Raw genomic sequence first — 17640 nt, forward strand, 5'->3', positions numbered from 1 at the left:
AAGTAACCTCATCCACTTAGTGATACTAAGTGGCAAATATTGTTCCGAATTTTCTTGCAAATTCTATAATCTAGGTTCCATAAGAAATCTATTTCTAAAATTACATAATATGGCTGATTTTATAATTACACAAAATGGGTCTAAACCAAGCCCTGGAAAGGATGAAAACAGTACTTCCAACCCGAGTGTCTGTGTGTCTGTAGAAAGAGAATGAGAGAGGGAATCCCACAGTGATCTTGCCTTTCTGACTTGGGGGCGTTTTCGGAACTAAATTCACTGCAAGTAGCTTTAGTTCATTACATCTTCGTTCAAACTAATAATAAATGGTCTTCCAAGGGGTCTTAAAGAAGAGGGGCCTCCATGCAGCTCTTGTCCCTAGAGACCATGGCCCTGCACTGAGCAGCTGTCAGGTGCTTGGCAAGAAGAATAAACAAGGAAAAGAGGGAGAGAAAATTAACTAACGTCAGACCACGTTACAGAGTCTCACTCATTCATTCATTCTTTCAGTCTACAAATATTTATAAAGTTCCACCCATGAACCAAAGTTACGCCTACCCTTGAGCAGCTTATATTTGTTAGAGATTAAACGTGGAAAGGGATAACTCATACAGTCCTGTGCTTAGGGGCCATAGAGAACCTCAGTATCACAAACCCTGTATTTACCATTCTTCAAGTGTTCTGTTCAAACTTTCCATTCTCATATTTATCAGGGAGCCAAGGGGAGCCCTCAGTTCACAATTCTAACTAAAATACAAAAAGCTGGATGAACTCGTGTTCAATCTTTGGAAGTGAAATAAAATAAAAGAGATGGAAAGATTATATAGTTGGCCCTGAAAATAATGGGCCAAAAACACATCTGAAATGACAGACTCTGGGTCCTTTAAATAGCTTAACTCCCCCGAAGCACTACAATCCCAAAAGACGTAAAAAGTTTGCACAATTGTGATCTACAGCCTTAAAACACTTTGTCCCCATAGAACATACGACAGTGAGGTTTGTCACCATCTGATGCTCCCAGAAAGCGGCCTCCACTGGCAGGCCGAGTCCTCACCCTGTGCAGAGTAGCACAAGCCCACCCTGCAAAGTGATGCCTTGGACGGCCAGGAGGTGGACCCGGCCAGCACTCACCAAGCCGCTCACCGCTTTGTGGGGGTCATGCGGCACCCGGAATCCATGAACACCTGACCCTGAGGTGGGTGGGCATCCAGCTGAACACTCCGTTCCCCGGGCACAGGGGCAGATCTCAGCAGGCTGCAGACAGGGCTGGACGGTGCGGAGGGGCACTTCCCCCTGGGTCACCCACCCATCTTGCCGGCTGAGGAATTAAACCACCCTTTGGTCTGGGCTGTATTTTCATAGCTGATCACAGCCTTGGAAGACAGAGTAAGTGTCTCACATCTCACGCTTATTTTTGAGCTTTAATATATACTTTCAGAAATGCATTTGTAGTTTGCACAATGACTATGCATTTAGATCGGGGTGGCCTGGCCTTCCTTCATCAGCTTTGCTAACATCTTAACTGAAATCTCTTTTCGATGCACAGTATAGGCAAGAAGGACCCTTTTACAGCAGCTGCACGTGCAGGACACAGTGGTCAAGCACCACAGGGCCGGCGGCAGAAGGCCTGACTCTGGCGTGGGCCTCCCTGCAGCCCTAGGTGGCCACTCACGCCTCTGGTCAGTAGCTCCTACCTACGGGATGGCAATAGTAACAGTGCTTCGAGTTTGTTACAGGGACTCAAAGATGGGACCCAAGTGAAACGCTCTGCACAGTGCCTGTCACAGAGAGAAACTCAACAATGCTGGTGCATAATTGGTCTCATAACACTGTGGTTTAACAATATGATTTATGATTAAATGACTCTGGTCCAGGTGTTAAATGAAAAGAACAACCTGAACTATACCATGAAAATAGAAATAGTTAATAAAGAAACATAAGTACTGTAAGGCCATTTTTTGAGGGACTAAGGGGATAAATATATATCCCCAACATTATCATAATACTGTAATACAAACACACATATATGCAAGCACATATAAAAATATGTATGTGTATAATTTACTTATATATGTATGCACACGTACATGTGTATTATATATGATTATATGTATAAATATATTGCATGTAGATGAGTACAGACATACATATGTGTAAATAGACAGATAATTTATGTGTTATCTTAGATGTTCTATGATTGGGCTATTTACAGGTTATATAAAGCTATTTCATATTATTTTAACTTGCTCCTTCTTTCCTGAAATGTATACACATTGCATTTAATCACTTAAAAGTACTCATGGAGCCCAGGGCATAGTAGGTCCTTAATAACTTATTAATGACAAACTTGCTTCTCTAATAGCTTTAACTGAAAAAGAAAAATGCCTCTACATATTGGGATTTCAATGTTGATTTTGTTTGCTGTTGGAAGGTAATCTTAATGGTTTTGTTTTCTCCTGAATGCAGAGGACGTGATACATATCTACTCATCATTTGTCCAACTAGTAGACGCGGGACATTCGTACCAATAACTCTCCCTTGCTTTATTATGGCTCTAGTATGAATCATATCTTCAATGATCCAAATCCAGTCTCAGTAAATAATTAAAATGAAAAGAAATGAGGCTCACACATCTGCCTTGGAGATTTGTACGATTGTGGACTGTATGCAAACTGAAAGTTATTTATTACAACCTTCATTTTAGTAAACCCGAGGGTGAAATGAGCTAAGTTTATTTACCATTTACATTTACTACTTATCAAAGCTGACGTGTTTCTTATCTCTTGAGGTTCAGTGTACTGATCTACATATTATTCAGTTGGTAAAGAAACTTATAAAACTGTCATACAAACATAGGAATTGGCCTTTGGGAAATATACATCTCAGAATTTAATAGTAACCAAATTTTTTGACTCAGAGGTAAAGTTTTATGCTTACTCGGCTCAATTTGTTTAATTTAAAGTAAGTGGAAAAAACAACTCTCCCTCAAAAAATTAAATGGATTTTTCCAGCCTTTGAACACCAGGGAATTTTAATGAACTGTCCATTTCTTCCTTTTATAAAGTCTAATAAACAATGGGGAAAATATTTGAACGTTTGAGATGATACTCAGAAAATTTAAGGTCGATTTCCCATTTTATTATAAATGTTATATTTTCCTGTCCTACTGAACAAGTAGCAGTCAGTATCAAAAAAGGTTTTAAAATGCAAGTTGTTTTTTCCCATTTAACAATCATTTAACTGAACATACTATAAATTTCTCAGACTGGGAACCTCCTTTGTATGTAAAAAGCAATTTTGTTATTTAATTCTTTTCACTATAACTTTAAAGCTGTTGTAGGTCTAGATGTGCATTTAAAACAGAAAAAAATCAAATATATGTATAAATTCTGTATAGCACCTTACGTGCTATAATATTATGGTTTATGGAAACATGAAGTAGTTCTCTTAATTGATGTAACATTTGCCTTTGAACTGCCAAAGGCCTCTCATTCCTGATTCTTCCAGAAAAATTTAGACATCAATGTACATTGTCTTTGAAATCATTTGGTTCTGCTACGATCCTCAAACAGAAGGTGGCTCCCTCCCCTACCATCAGCTGTTGAATACTTTTTGGAATGAATCACATGCTAGATTAAAGACGCACCTTTTTTTCTCTGTCTCTGGTCTCAGTTTCATAACATATAAGCCTTACGAATCATGAGAGAAATCAACTCCACGAGGCAGAACAGCACAGAGCTTGGGGACAGGGCTCTCTGCTCGGGTTCCCTGGGGCCAAATCCTGACTTGGCGGCTCTGCCTGTGAGTCTGGCCACCGTAGCCCACCTCTTCCCAGTTTGCCTCTAAGTGATGTGACACCAAAGCTGCATTCCTCGCAAGGACTGACTGAGTTGATTTGTGTAAGGCTGGGCGAATCCAAGACTTCATGTGGTGTGAGCACCTCAACATCCACTACTCGTCAGACTCATCCACAAGCTGGGTCACGTTCCCAGGTGGACTCTCCATAATATCTGCCTTTTGGAGAAGTGAGTTCAAAAGAAAGAGTTTGCGAATTTTATCTTAATCACCATGAGAACTCTTGGGAGCATTTAGGCAGCGAAGTGTCACGTTGTGATTTTCATAGGCTTAAAGATGAGTCGGCTGCTGTGAGAGGAGATTGTGGAGGGAGATGAATGGGGGTCGTTTCATGGGTGTGGGTGGAGGTGATGGGACTCGATGTAATGAATGTGGGACGGGAGGAGGAGAGACAGTGAGGAGGGGCTGAGGGAGTGTCCAGACTGCTGTCCTGAGCTCCATCCCCCCCACCCCCCATGTGGGTAGCCCAGAGCTTCCTCAGACGCACAGCCTGGCTTCTGCTCCCGTCCTCTCTTCCGTGTCCTCTTCTGCCCCAGTCCCTGGGCATTTCTCAGAACTGTGGGGACTCTCATATATCCTCTCCTTACACTAAGCCCACTTAGCGTGAAATCTATTTAATACTTAAACTACCTCCTTGTGGGCTAGTGGGATGCACAGCCTTGGCTCACACTCCACCACCGTGCAGGGCATCCCTAGGCAGGTCCTGGCAACGCGACAACCACTGTGCTTTCATGACGCCCAAAGCATTAGCACCGAGCCAAACGATCACCGCACAGCTTTACCGGTGGCAGCAGAGGACCTCCAACAGGGCGCTTCGACTGTAACCAAACGCTTCTCCAGATGCTTTTATGACATGACCAATCAAATGCATTTGGTTGCAAATTGTGAATTTTGTGTATCTCAGTTACTTTGTATTAAGTCAATAAGATGAAGAAGACAATATCTTCTCCAGAGGACGACTATTACCACTGAATGATGTAACACAGACAAATGTTTGGAGTTACCGTTCAGAAAGGTGGGTCTGATTATCGCTTTCATCCCACCAGGCCAAGCTCCGTCTCTGTGGCAGCGCCATCTCCTCCATAAAGACTGACCCCAGTCCAGGCACACTCGTTACTTCCTCTGTGTCTGTCACCTCTCCCCACAGTGTTTACATCAGGCCATCTGTCTAAGGCCCCGTACAGACGGCCAGGCGGATGTCCTGGCAGAGCAGGGATGAGTTAGGGCATGTGCAGGCCTCCCGCTAAGAGCAACTCCCTGGTTGCCCTGTGCCCAGAGGAGAGACCTCACACACTTTACTGGTGGAATCCAAGACACATTGTCTGCTTCCCGCTCTCTGAACTCTGCTTCTCTCTTTCTCTACCCTCAAATCAGGACTTAAAAAGCTATGCTGTGCTTCTTTTTTCTCATAATTGTCATGTAGTTAACCCTTGTGTTGAATTTCTATGACGCCAATCCACTTATTGGCCGATGTAAACCACCTGCTTTGGAATTCTGGAGACCAGGCTCCAGATAGCAAGTAGCATATAAAAAGATGCTCCACATCAAATGTCACTAGGGAAATGCAAACTAAAACAAGGAGATACCACTATATACCTATTAGAAGCGCCAAAATCCAGAGCACTGACAACAGCAAATGCTGGTGAGGCTGTGGAACAACAGGGACTCTCATCACTGCTGGTGGGGATGCAGGATGGTGCAGCCACTTTGGGAGACAGTTTGGCAGTTTCTCACAAAACTAAACATACTCATCTTATCATATAATCCAGCAATCATGATCCTTGGTATTTACCCAAAGGATTTAAAAACTTATGTCCACAAAAACCTATACACGGATGTCTATAGCAGCTTTATTCATAATTGCCAAAACTTGGAAGCAACCAAGATGTCACTCAGCAGGTAAATGGATACAAACGGTGGTTCATCTGATAATGGAATATTATTCAGCTAAAAAGAAATGAGCTATCCGGCCATGAAAAGACATGACAAAACCTTAAATGCGTATTACTAAGTGAAAGAAGCCAATCTGAAAAGGCTACTGTGTGATTCTAACTATATGACAGTCTGGAAAAGGCAAAACTATAGAGACAATAAAAAGATTAGTGGTTGCCAGGAGTTGAGGGGTAGGTATTGTCTCAGCAGTGCGTTATGGACTCTCAGGAATGCAATAATTATTTGCAAAAAAGAAAAAAATAGATTAAAATGATGGCAAGGAAAATAAAAAGAATGCAGAAAAGTTGATTATTTTGTGTAAACATTTATATGTTCATACCTAAAATGTTCAAATAATTTTAATGACCAAAACACTATACACAAAAAAGTCAATAAATTAATATTATAATAGAAGCCCATGAGATCTATTTTGCAAATATCTTAAGAGCAAAAATATTGTATATGTAGAAATACTATGTAGTTTTCAATTTTTAGAAACTAGGTAGTTAGATTATTTCCAATTTGAGGCAGTTTTGTAGAGCAGCAATGAAACTCTTGGTATAAATTGTGTGTGTGGGCATATACGTGTGTGTGTGTCTGTGTGTCTGTGTGTGTCAACTTTTGTTCTTTTTGGCTTTGTGTTATGGACTTATTATTTTTTAAGACGAGTTTGAGAATGAACCCAAACTTTTGACCCTTTTAAGAATATTATTACATACTGTAAATAGCGTTCCAGAAAACTTACCCCACTTCACAAATCAGTGATATATTTATTGAGCATCAGTGTGTTATGCAGAAAGGATGATAAAAAAATAGACTGGGCATTGCCTTGAACCTCACGGAACTTACAGTGAGATGGGAGATGCAGAGGAAGCTCGTGTTGAATTACGTTTTAATGCTTTGTGTGGAGTGCTTAATGTCTCAATAACCTCTTGATTGCATCCCTCCAAATAGAAAATGGCAGCACAGTCAGGATTTGCTGTGTAAATTTCATGGTCTAGGTGCTGACGGAACTAACATGATTCCATATGACTCACCTTCAAGACTGCAGAGCTTATGGTAAATGGTCAGAGTGGCTGATATGGAATAAACTGGCGTTAACATGACCACACTGCCAGAGATGAGCCCTCACACGCTGTGGGAGAGGATCTCACACTTTGGAGCCTAGAGTTCTCACCAGCGCATTCCGTTCCTCTTTACATCTGCAAAGACAGGCATGAGCATTAGAACACTTACCGTTACAGGTTGGGGGCTTCCCCCTGTTGCTCCACAATCCATCTTCTTGACACACAGCTGTAGCCTGTTGACCGGCATCCAGCTTAAAGCCCTCGTTACACTCATAGGTCACTTTACTATCCAACGTGAACTCATTCCCCGTGAATGAACCGTTTCCTGGGGACTCTGGGATTCCACAGGACACAGCTGGAAAGAAATGAAGCAAGCACAGGGTTATTCTGATAGACGTTATGAAATTTTCTTCTTTTCGTTTTCTATTTTTCATCTCAAAGATGTATAAAACCTGTTAGATATTTGCATTTCTCACATGTGTCATAAGTATGCACATTTCCAAAGTTGTAAGGGTCTTAAGAGTGAATGGGAAACAATGGAAAATGGGTCAGAATACAGTATGTTTAAATTTATTATTCCAGAAGGTATGTCTGACGGCTCTCACGCAGTTTAATCACATGGACACGCCTTATCATATGGCCGTGGTCAAGAGAACAGTGTGATGCATTCTACTTTATTTAATACTAGAAAGAAAGCATAGAATAATATCTTTACCATCACAAATATATCACCATATTGATCCCTTGGTTTCGAGACTTCATAGGAATCAGAGTAAAGAATCGCCCACCTCAGGTCTCAAAAACCTCCCCCAGCTTAAGTCTTCCCGCCCACCAACTCGCCAAAGACTCATTTTCCTTAAAGCACCAGGAAATTCTGTTAAACGGTAAATATTACCTTAGCTAAGAGCATCAAAGCATCCATTGTCATAAAATGTATTAGTTATAAACTATCTGTCAGAAAACAGGTCTGCAGAACTAAGGAATTAAGGGGAGATCTTAGAACAGAAGGCTCAGTCCTACAGAGATACGCAGGCTAGCTTTTACGTGAAAGGTCAGGCAAGAAAGGGGTATGAATGAAAAAGAAATTTTAAAAACTAGTAAGATGGAGGGAGAGGTCAATATGAGCACTTCCTTCTGAAATTTACTAGCTCTGATCCAGGCTTCTCTGCTATGAGATAAACAAACAAACAAGAACAATACTCAAGTTAAATAAGTTACAGTAAGGAACACAGAGTAATGCAAGGGGATAAGAAGGAATTCCCAACAACACACCCAATTCAGGTGCTCTTGTCAAAGGGAAGCTCTGCAATCACTAAATTAAGGATCTTCTTTTACTTAATTAAAGCCTAAGATATTATGGATTTTAAATCATCATGGGTTTTAAATTCAGATTATTTAAAGATTTTCCCACAGATTACAATGAGAATATACACACAGTATGATAGAGCTGGAAGGACTGGTTGAAAGAGTTTACATAAAAATACAATTTACAGGTAAGGAAGAGAAAGATAAAATGACTTGCCTGGGTTAGCACAGCGACTTTGTTTAAAACCTAGGGCTGGGGACTTCCCTGGTGGTGCAGTGGTTAAGAATCCTCCTGCCAATGCAGGGGACATGGGTTTGAGCTCTGGTCCAGGAAGATCCCACATGCCATGGAGCAACTAAGCCCATGCTCCACAACTACTGAGCCCATGCTCTAGAGCCCGTGAACCACAACTACTGAGCCTGTGCACCTAGAGCCCGTGCTCCGCCACAAGAGAAGCCACCATGAGAAGCGGGCACACTGCAACAAAGAGTAGCCCCCACTCGCCGCAACTAGAGAAAGCCCGAGTGCAGCAAAGAAGACCCAATGCAGCCAAAAATAGATAAGTAAATAAATTTATAAAAAACAACAAGAAAAAGTAACACCTAGGGCCAGAGAACAGACCTGATCTCCAAGTGAGACCACCTTCTGCTCTACAGGAGCCCAGGCCACCTGTGGTTCAGTGTCAGTTTTTTGGTTATTGTCTTTGTTATTTTTTCTTTATCAAAATCTTCAATGAATGCAATGGGAAATTATCAGAGGAGTAAAAGAAAAATGTAGTGCTGATAAAAATCAAACTTCTGGGAAAAGCCAAGCTCTAAAATTTCTCTTGTGCTTAAATTTATAATCAGCTATTTCAACCATCTGAAATATACATAAGTGTGTGTATGTGTGTGTGTGTGTGAAGCATAATAAAAATTTTCAAATGGAAAACAAAAAAACATAGACATATGGACACCATTTTGGACAAAGTATTGAAAATAATTGAATTATAACCTTTGGCTTTCCAAAGCCGCTGCTTTGCCAAGGCAATGTATCAGTGTGAAGGCTGCTAAGTATTTTGCAAAATGTTCAGCTTAAATTACTGAATGTAGTAAAGGTCCTTTACGATCAAGTTCTCAGAGTATTGCCTGCCAATGTCTTGTCTCCTCACCATTTTCTCTGAGATTTCGCTCTAATAATCATTTGTTCATTCTCGCAAACCTTAATTTCTCTGCCACTCACTGAAGCGTGCCCAGAGTCCTGCTTCCTTACAATTCTCATCTGGGGAGAACACCGAATGAAATGACATTTCTCTGGCAGGTTAAATGGGAAAGATGACATTCATTCTACAGGCACACAGGAAACCCTACCTTGCAAGGATTCAGACCCAGGAGGCCAAAACAGAACAGCTTTATAACTACTTCTGTTAAATCTGGAAGCTTATTGCACAAGTGAACCCTGATTCCCAGGACTTAAGAAGGTCCTACTTCCATGTTGTCTGATCAACAACTGGGAATCGTTTTTGGCCTCGAGCTGTAGGTTTTAGACCCTAGAGTGTCCTAACATCAGGCTATGTGGCAGAGCTCAAAACAGAGGTTGGCACTCTATCAAAAATGGAATTCTTACACTTCTGGTTCAATGAAGAACAGATGGAACAATTCTCATAGACTTATAAATTTAGGCTTATGGGTTGAAGGCAGTTTTCTGCTAAAATCCAGTATTCATTCATCTATTCATTCATTCCAGAAATTCTGCATGATAACTATTACATGGCAGATAGTCCTTAGATAATTTTTTAACGTCAGTTAGCTAAATGTATACAACTTTCAAAACCTGGAGAATTTTCTTACTTTTGGCATAGCTGAAGGGAGTAAAATTTCTTGTGTTTTTGTTTGTTTTGTTTTTTATTGTACTAACATAGCTTTATATTGTCTGGTAACCCAGACCAACGATCACATACTCATATCATGAAATTTACCTTCTGTTTGAGACCACAGGTTTTAAAGTCAGACATCTGCATCAGCTCTAGCCTCTGGCATTCGCCAGCTCCATGACTTGAGTCACTTAATGACTTGTTTCACTGCTCTCAGGTTAGTAATACTCACCCCAAAGGTAATTGTGACGACTGCATGAAATAATGTGTACAAAACCATTAGCACTGTATTGACACCATGTAGGCACTCAGTAAATGACAAAATATTAACTTTATATGCATGCATCTATACACACAATTTTTACTTATTTCTTTTGTAAATAAAGATATGAATTGCAAGGAACAACTCCTTTTAATATATTTGTTAAAAGAGAGCAAAATGTAAATCAGAAGGAAGCTGGTTTATTTCTATTACCTATCTCATGAGAGAGTTGTCATTTTGGTTTTAAATAATTGGAAGAGACACTTCAATTTCCATTGTTGCAGCCTCCTTTAATAGTACAAAATCCATGTGGGATTTTTTCTTTTCATATTTAAGGCCATAAAGGGAGCAATTTTTCTTGTCTCTGCAAGTTTAAAACACTTCTCTTATTGTTTCATACTTCTTTCAAATACTTGTTCTCTGAAACTTACAATGGCTCCTTCTTTCTGCTGCTCCTCAGAGGCTCCAACACCTCACCATTTGTTTTGCTTTTCTTTTTCTTTTTTTTGTTTCCCCTTCAAAAAGCTCAGTGATTCCTGGGCTTGAACTATGGCCTTAGACTTCTGATTCTCATATATTGACATCCACGTTATCACCAGCTGCCTACTGAATTTCCACTTGGGCTCTGCCCACGCCTCAAGCCAGATTTGTGCATATCCTAGGTTGGTAGCTGTCCCTCACACAGCTGTCCTGACAGACTGCCTCAGTAAACCGTTCTCCCAGTAATTCGGTAAGTCGAGCGAGATCCTTTGATTCAGCAGGAAGTAGGAGGGTTCTTTCCTCCTACTGCTCTCATGTGGTTGACTGACAATCACTGCCTGAATATTTAAAAGTTTACTTCACACTCTCTGCTTTTTTCTCATTTCCCATTACCAGTATCCTAGTTCGCATCCCCGCTACCTCAAAATGGTCTATCTTTCTGTTATCAGGACCCCACTTGGAGGGCTAGGGCAAACCCAGAGGAAGGCCACCCATAATAGTATAAAACAGGGAAGAGAATGAGTGTCCTGAAGCAGGGTTTCCTGTGGCCTGGTTAAGGTAAGAGGCATGGTAGGTAATAAGGTCTGAAATGGGGCATCCAGGAGGTAATCCAATAGGTACCCAGATCATAATCAAAAAGACATAGCCGGGCTTCCCTGGTGGCGCAGTGGTTGAGAGTCTGCCTGCCGATGCAGGGGACACGGGTTTGTGCCCCAGTCCAGGAAGATCCCACATGCCGCGGAGCGGCTGGGTCCGTGAGCCATGGCCACTGAGCCTGCGTGTCCGGAGCCTGTGCTCCGCAACGGGAGAGGCCACAACAGTGAGAGGCCCGCGTACCACAAAAAAAAAAAAAAAAAAAAAAAGACATAGCTGAACATCAAATATGACAGGAGCATCGCCACATATGAAGGACCGCTGATCAGCCCTGGAGCTGGAGGGATGGAGAGCAGATGAAATGCATGGTAAAGAAGAGGATGTGGTGAGAGGTGCAGAATGGGATCTGAGCTGCAAGAAAAAACGGCAACCCTCTCTCACACTCTGCCTCAGGTGCATGGAAGGAAAAAGCCAGTTTCCCAAATGGTGACCTGTGAATTGCTGAGGGGTCCTAAGTATACAGTGCAAGCATATGAGAGTTTCTGATTAAGACTTATATGTATATATGTGTGCCTTTATATATGTATGTGCACATATAGTCAAAAATCATGAGAATATTCTAGATTGTCTAGATTACTATTTATAATTGGGTTCTACTATATATCAGGGCCTGTATTTGCTCTTGTATTTATAATCATGTTGGAGCCAAGTAATTTGTTATTATCTAAGGAGAAAAATACCAGAGGCAGATAATATAGAAATCATGGGCCTGCTTCTAGTGAAAGCCAAATGACTTTACAGCAGGTAATAAAAATATAAGCTATATAGTTGTTCATATGGTGAAAACGATAAAAAGGTTGATTCTTTATATATGTATGTACATATATACATATACATATATATGTATGTATATGGATATATGTACATACACACAAACACTACAGAGTAGTATCCATTAGTAACATATCACTTTTCAAGTAATAATTGAGTTTAAGAAAAACATTATCAGGCTTTCCTGGTGGCTCAGTGGTTAAGAATCTGCCTGCCAATGCAGGGGACACGGGTTTCAGTCCTGGTCGGGGAAGATCCCACATGCTGTGGAGCAACGAAGCCTGTGCACCACAACTACTGAGCCTGCGCTCTAGAGCCCGTGAGCCACAACTACTGAGCCCACGTGCTGCAACTGCTGAAGCCTGTGCGCCCTAGAGCCTGTGCTCTGCAACAAGAGAAGCCACTGCAATAAGAAGCCCACGCACTGCAACGAAGAGTAGCCCCTGCTTGCCGCAACTAGAGAAAGCCCGCGTGCAGCAACAAAGACTCAATGCAGCCAAAAATAAATAAGTAACTTAAAAAAAAATTATCATCCAACTGGTTAAATTATTTTCTAACTTGAATTTTATAGGTTTTATATGCATTTAATTTTCAAATACAAACGTATAAGCATAATATGTTTGTGTATGTTTAATAACAGTATAATAATTCAATTCAAAATTAGGTACATGAAAATATTTTATAAAATACTGATTTAAAAGATCCATAAATGATGTGGGTTTGTATTGTATATGTACATATATCTATGTATGTACGTGTGAGCAGATGTACATATGTATATACAATCATGTATGAAACAATATCTACATCTTACTTTACATAGGATTTACAGTTTATATATCATTTTCACACCATGCTTTTTCATTCATTATTCACCACAAGCCTATTAAATAAGAGACCTTATTCTATTTTCTTACTGATAAAGATACAGATGCTAGATTTTTTTTATGATTTGTCCCAACTCTAACACTCACTAAGTCAAAGACTGAGGTCTCAAACCCATGTCTGCTGAATTTAGATAGAATCTTCTATTGCATTTCAATAGATTCCTAGACCATTATAATTGTCTACTTTCAATTTTATACCTGCCAGATTAGCCTTCATTAATGTTTTCATAACTTTATGCTCATTTTAAAACTATACAGTAGTTTCCTATTTCCTATAACATTAAACTTAAACTACTGTTTCTGGCTTTCAAGGCCAACCAAAATCTCCTTCTGAGTCCCCATAATTCTCCACTCCCCCCAAAACTGAGCTGTGTGTGGCCAGCTGACCCTAAGTATCCACTCCCCCTGGCTGGCTCACCCTCACTTCCTCACCTTAGTTTTTTGGTGTCTTTCCAACAAATGCCCTCCCTCATCTGTGCCTATTTAAGCCCAAGGTAGCAGATTGGTTTCATTCCGTGTGTCTTATTAAACTTAGCAAGTATTTATCTGAAGTAAAGTCCTCCTTCCCAGAGATATGGGAATGCAGTTTCTGCAGCTGTCTGTGTAAGTATTACCTTGGGCACAGCCTTCCTAAAATTACTAGTAACTTTGAAAAAAATATCAACAGGGCTTCAACAGTGCCTTCTGGTGTCCATGGCATCAGATTATCACCAAGACGCCTCTTCTTGGGTGGATGTTCAACATATACACATATTTTGTGATGTTAACATTTCACTATCGACTTTCTTGAAACAGAAAATTACAGCTTTGTTTTCCAGAAATATGCACTTTTTTGGTACTAACTGCTGTCAAATGGGTTAACTGACAAATAAAAGTACTAAAATTAAACATGAAATATATGGTTGTGGATTTACCGTGCAGTAAATCCCAAACCTCTAGCAAGAGCATTTGTACCAGTGTTTCTTACACTTTAAAGTACATATGAATCCCAGGGATGTTGATAACATGCGTATTCTGAATCCACAGATCTGGGATGGGGTTTGAGGCTGCTTCTCTAACGAGCTGTATGGTCTCAGAGGATGAAGGGTTCAGACCATCCTAAATGCTCCCTGGAAGGCTGCTAAGCCTTCCAGTCAGAATGCATTTGGTTTTTATCATCAAGCACTTTCCCTGACAGGGAGGTATTGTGCTGGGTATGGAAACGCCTGAGGAAAGACGGATGTGTTGTGGATGGTTTTCTTCCCGCTCACCCTGCACTGGCTGAGAATTCTGTCCCCATTTACATGAGACTCTGGCAGATCTGCAAGTGCAAGAGAAGGCCTGCTATGCCTGTGGGAGCCCATTTTAAAGCAGCCACTAATAACAACAACCAAGAATAACAGTAACAGTTCGTTAAGATGGAAAGTAAAGAGAAAAATACAAAGCAGCCTAAGAAGCCAGCACACCAGACACAGAGAAATGCTGTCCTTGATAAATAAAGATACATATTCCCTCAAATAGGAAGCTTTGCTTTGTTACAAGGAGATCCTTGCACTTCCCCCAAGCTGCTCTCTACACCAACACATGCTTTTAGAGTAAAACCTCAGGACATTCTCTGTTAACAATTTATGAAAAATGATCTTTGGATCAGTAGTTCTTGAGTTTCAGCCCCAAATCTGTAACCTATGATCTGTGTGACCCAGAGCATATACTTTAAAAATCTTTGATCCTCAATTTCCTCATTTGTATAAAGAAGGGCAAACTCAAAGTACTTTTTGAGAAATTTAAAATCTACAAAGTGCTTTGCTCTTTAAATAAAGTTCATTACCAAATGAAAATGGACTCACCCATAATTTGAACATGACTATATCCATCCACTCATTCATTCATTTTATCTACTCTGCCAATCTGTCTTATAACTGGTGCATTGAGACCACTTACATTTATTGTAATTTTTAATATGTTAAGACTTATGTCTGCCATTTTATTTTTTTGTTTCTGTTTTCTTTTCCTGCCTTCCTGTGAGTTACTTGAACAGTTTTTGAACTTCATTTTGGTTTACCTACAGTAGTTATTTTTTGGCATATCTCTTTGTATAGCTTTTTTCAGTCATTGTTCCAGGTATTAACTATATGTACACAACCTCTCAAGTCTATTATTGTCGATATTTTGAGGGATGTGTAGAAATCTTACATTCTTTTATATCCCTTTATCTGCCCCTATTAATAATATCTTTTAATTATGTTTTTCTGTATACATTGAGAACTACATTAGGTAATGTTATAATTTTTGCTGCTGTTGTCAAACACAATTTAGAACACTCAAAAAGGAAATGAGGGCTTCCCTGGTGGCGCAGTGGTTGAGAGTCCGCCTGCCAATGCAGGGGACGCAGTTTCGTGCCCCGGTCCGGGAAGATTCCACATGCCACAGAGCGGCTAGGCCCGTGAGCCATGGCCACTGAGCCTGTGTGTCTGGAGCCTGTGCTCCACAACGGGAGAGGCCACAATAGTGAGAGGCCCACATACCGCAAAAAAAAAAAAAAAAAAAGAAAGTCAATTGTATTTACCCATACTTTTGCTCTCTTGTGTTCTTTTTTCTTTCCTGATGCTCTAAGTTTATTATATTTTTTGTTGTTGTGTGTTTAGAGAATTTCTTTTAGCCTTGCTTCTAACGTAGGTCTGCTGGCAATGAATTCTCTTAGTTTTTCAGCATTTGGTAATGTCTGGATTTCCCCTTCATTCCTGAAGGGTATTTTTGCTAACTATAGAATTCTGGACTGATTGTTCTTTCCTTTCAGCACTTGAAGAATATTGTCTTATTTCCTTTTGACCACCACATTTTTGATGGGAAATCTACTGTAAGTTAGATCTTATTTTCCTATAGGTAATCCACTGTTTCTGTCTGGATACTTTCAAGATTTGTTTTCTTGCCTTTAGTTTTCAGAAGTTTGACTATCTTGTGCCTTGGTATGCATTCCTTTGAGTTTCTGGTATTTGGGATTCACTTAACTTTTTGAATCTGTTAGGTCCACATATTTTGCCAAATTCGGGAAGTTCTCAGCCATTTTTCCTGAAGTTTTTTTCAGGCTCTCCTGCTTTCTCCTTTCCTTCTGGGACTCTGATGACACAAATGTTAGGTCTTTTGTTTTAGTCTCACATTCTCTGAAGTTCTTTTTTACCTTTCTTTTTGTTTCCAAGTATATTTTCTCTTTGCTGTTCAAAGTGTAATTTTTATTTTTCTATCTTCAAATTCACTGGTACTTTCCCCTGTCTTCTTCATTCAGCTCTTGAGTCCACCTACCAAGCTTTTAATTTCAGTTGTATTTTTTAGTTCTACTCATTCCATTTGGTTTCTCTTCATATCTTCTATTTCTTTGCCGAGACTTTCTATTTTCTAGTTGATTCTGCAGGCTCACAACTTCTCATGGAAGCATGTCTATGAAGGCTGCTTTAAAATCTTGGCCAGAGAGTTCTAGCATCTGTGTCACCTGGCATTGGCTTCCATTGTCTCATCTATTTAGTTTGTTATCTTCCACTTTCTTGGTATGGTAGGTGATTTTGCATTAGCACCTGGGCATTTTGGGTATTATGTTATAAGGCTCTGGCTCTTATTTAAATCTTGTGTTTTGCTAGACCCTGCCTGATGTTGCTCCAGTTGGTGAAGGGAGCTTCAACCTCCTTCCTGCCAGGTACCAGTGATAGTCCAGAAGGGTGCGGTCCTTGCTGGGCAGGGTGGGAATTCAGACTCTCCTCCAGGTCAACATCACTACCTCCCTGGCTGTGAGAGGGAGGAGGTGCCTCTGCAGGGCTCCCCATGTGACCTCACTGACCTAGAGGGATGGTCTTGCTACAGCTGAGGAGTGGAAATATTTCTGTGCATCCTCTCCAATGTGCATCCTCTGATACCACCCAGTAAGCAGGGGGAGGGGCAGCTCATCCCCACCAGGTGGGGTGGGACCCCAGTTTCCCAAGTGGTATCACTGACTGCCCAGCAGGGATGAAGCCACATCCCCTCACTCAGCCTCCACAGACACCACCCATTGGGAAAGGTGAGGGCATCGCAGACAGCCTGGGGGGCTCTCCACTCACTCTTTGCAGTGTGGGGGGCAGTTTATGGCCACAGTTTCCTCTGTGGGGTTTGGATGGAGAAGAATCATTACTGACAAAACATTTTCTGTCTTGTCTGACTTTCCTGGTCTTTTGGCAGGAAAAGCAGGCTTTTATTGGGGATTTTTGTCTGTTTCTATTGGTGTTTCAAGGACTGTCTTCTCCAGCATCCATTCAGGAACACCTGAGGTAGAAAAGAGAACCCAGGGAACTCACCACTGAGTCATCCTTTTGGTTCTGAGGTGCCTAAGCCATTCTACCACCACCTCTCCACCTTTCGGAGTTTTCATATATATATTTTATATGATGTCCAGGGATATTTGTTGTACTTAGGAGGTGAAATAGAGAAAAGTATATCTATTCCATGTTCATAGACGTGGAAGTCAGAACCTCCTTTTAGAAATGATTCTGAGGCTGAACAAGAAAGGGTTCTGTGATAGATTGGTAATATCTGTCATAGCAAAGAATTTTAGAATTTGTCACCATGTACCC

The 17640-nt window shown here is 40.7% G+C and overlaps 1 protein-coding gene across 1 annotated transcript in view; it reads right to left on the minus strand.

The window, feature by feature from the left end:
• CSMD1 (CUB and Sushi multiple domains 1) overlaps positions 1–17640 on the minus strand; it is a gene marked incomplete at its 3' end in the record, with an annotated part of 1732394 nt that overhangs the window by 69518 nt on the left and 1645236 nt on the right. Inside the window, exon 50 of the mRNA XM_081220901.1 lies at positions 7021–7206. Within this exon, the coding sequence (XP_081077027.1) occupies positions 7021–7206 (186 nt within the window). The remainder of the gene's footprint in view (positions 1–7020; positions 7207–17640) is intronic.

The sequence above is a fragment of the Mesoplodon bidens genome (genome assembly GCF_964165515.1).
Source record: "Mesoplodon bidens genome assembly, chromosome: 20".
Classification (NCBI taxonomy): Eukaryota; Metazoa; Chordata; class Mammalia; order Artiodactyla; family Ziphiidae; genus Mesoplodon; species Mesoplodon bidens.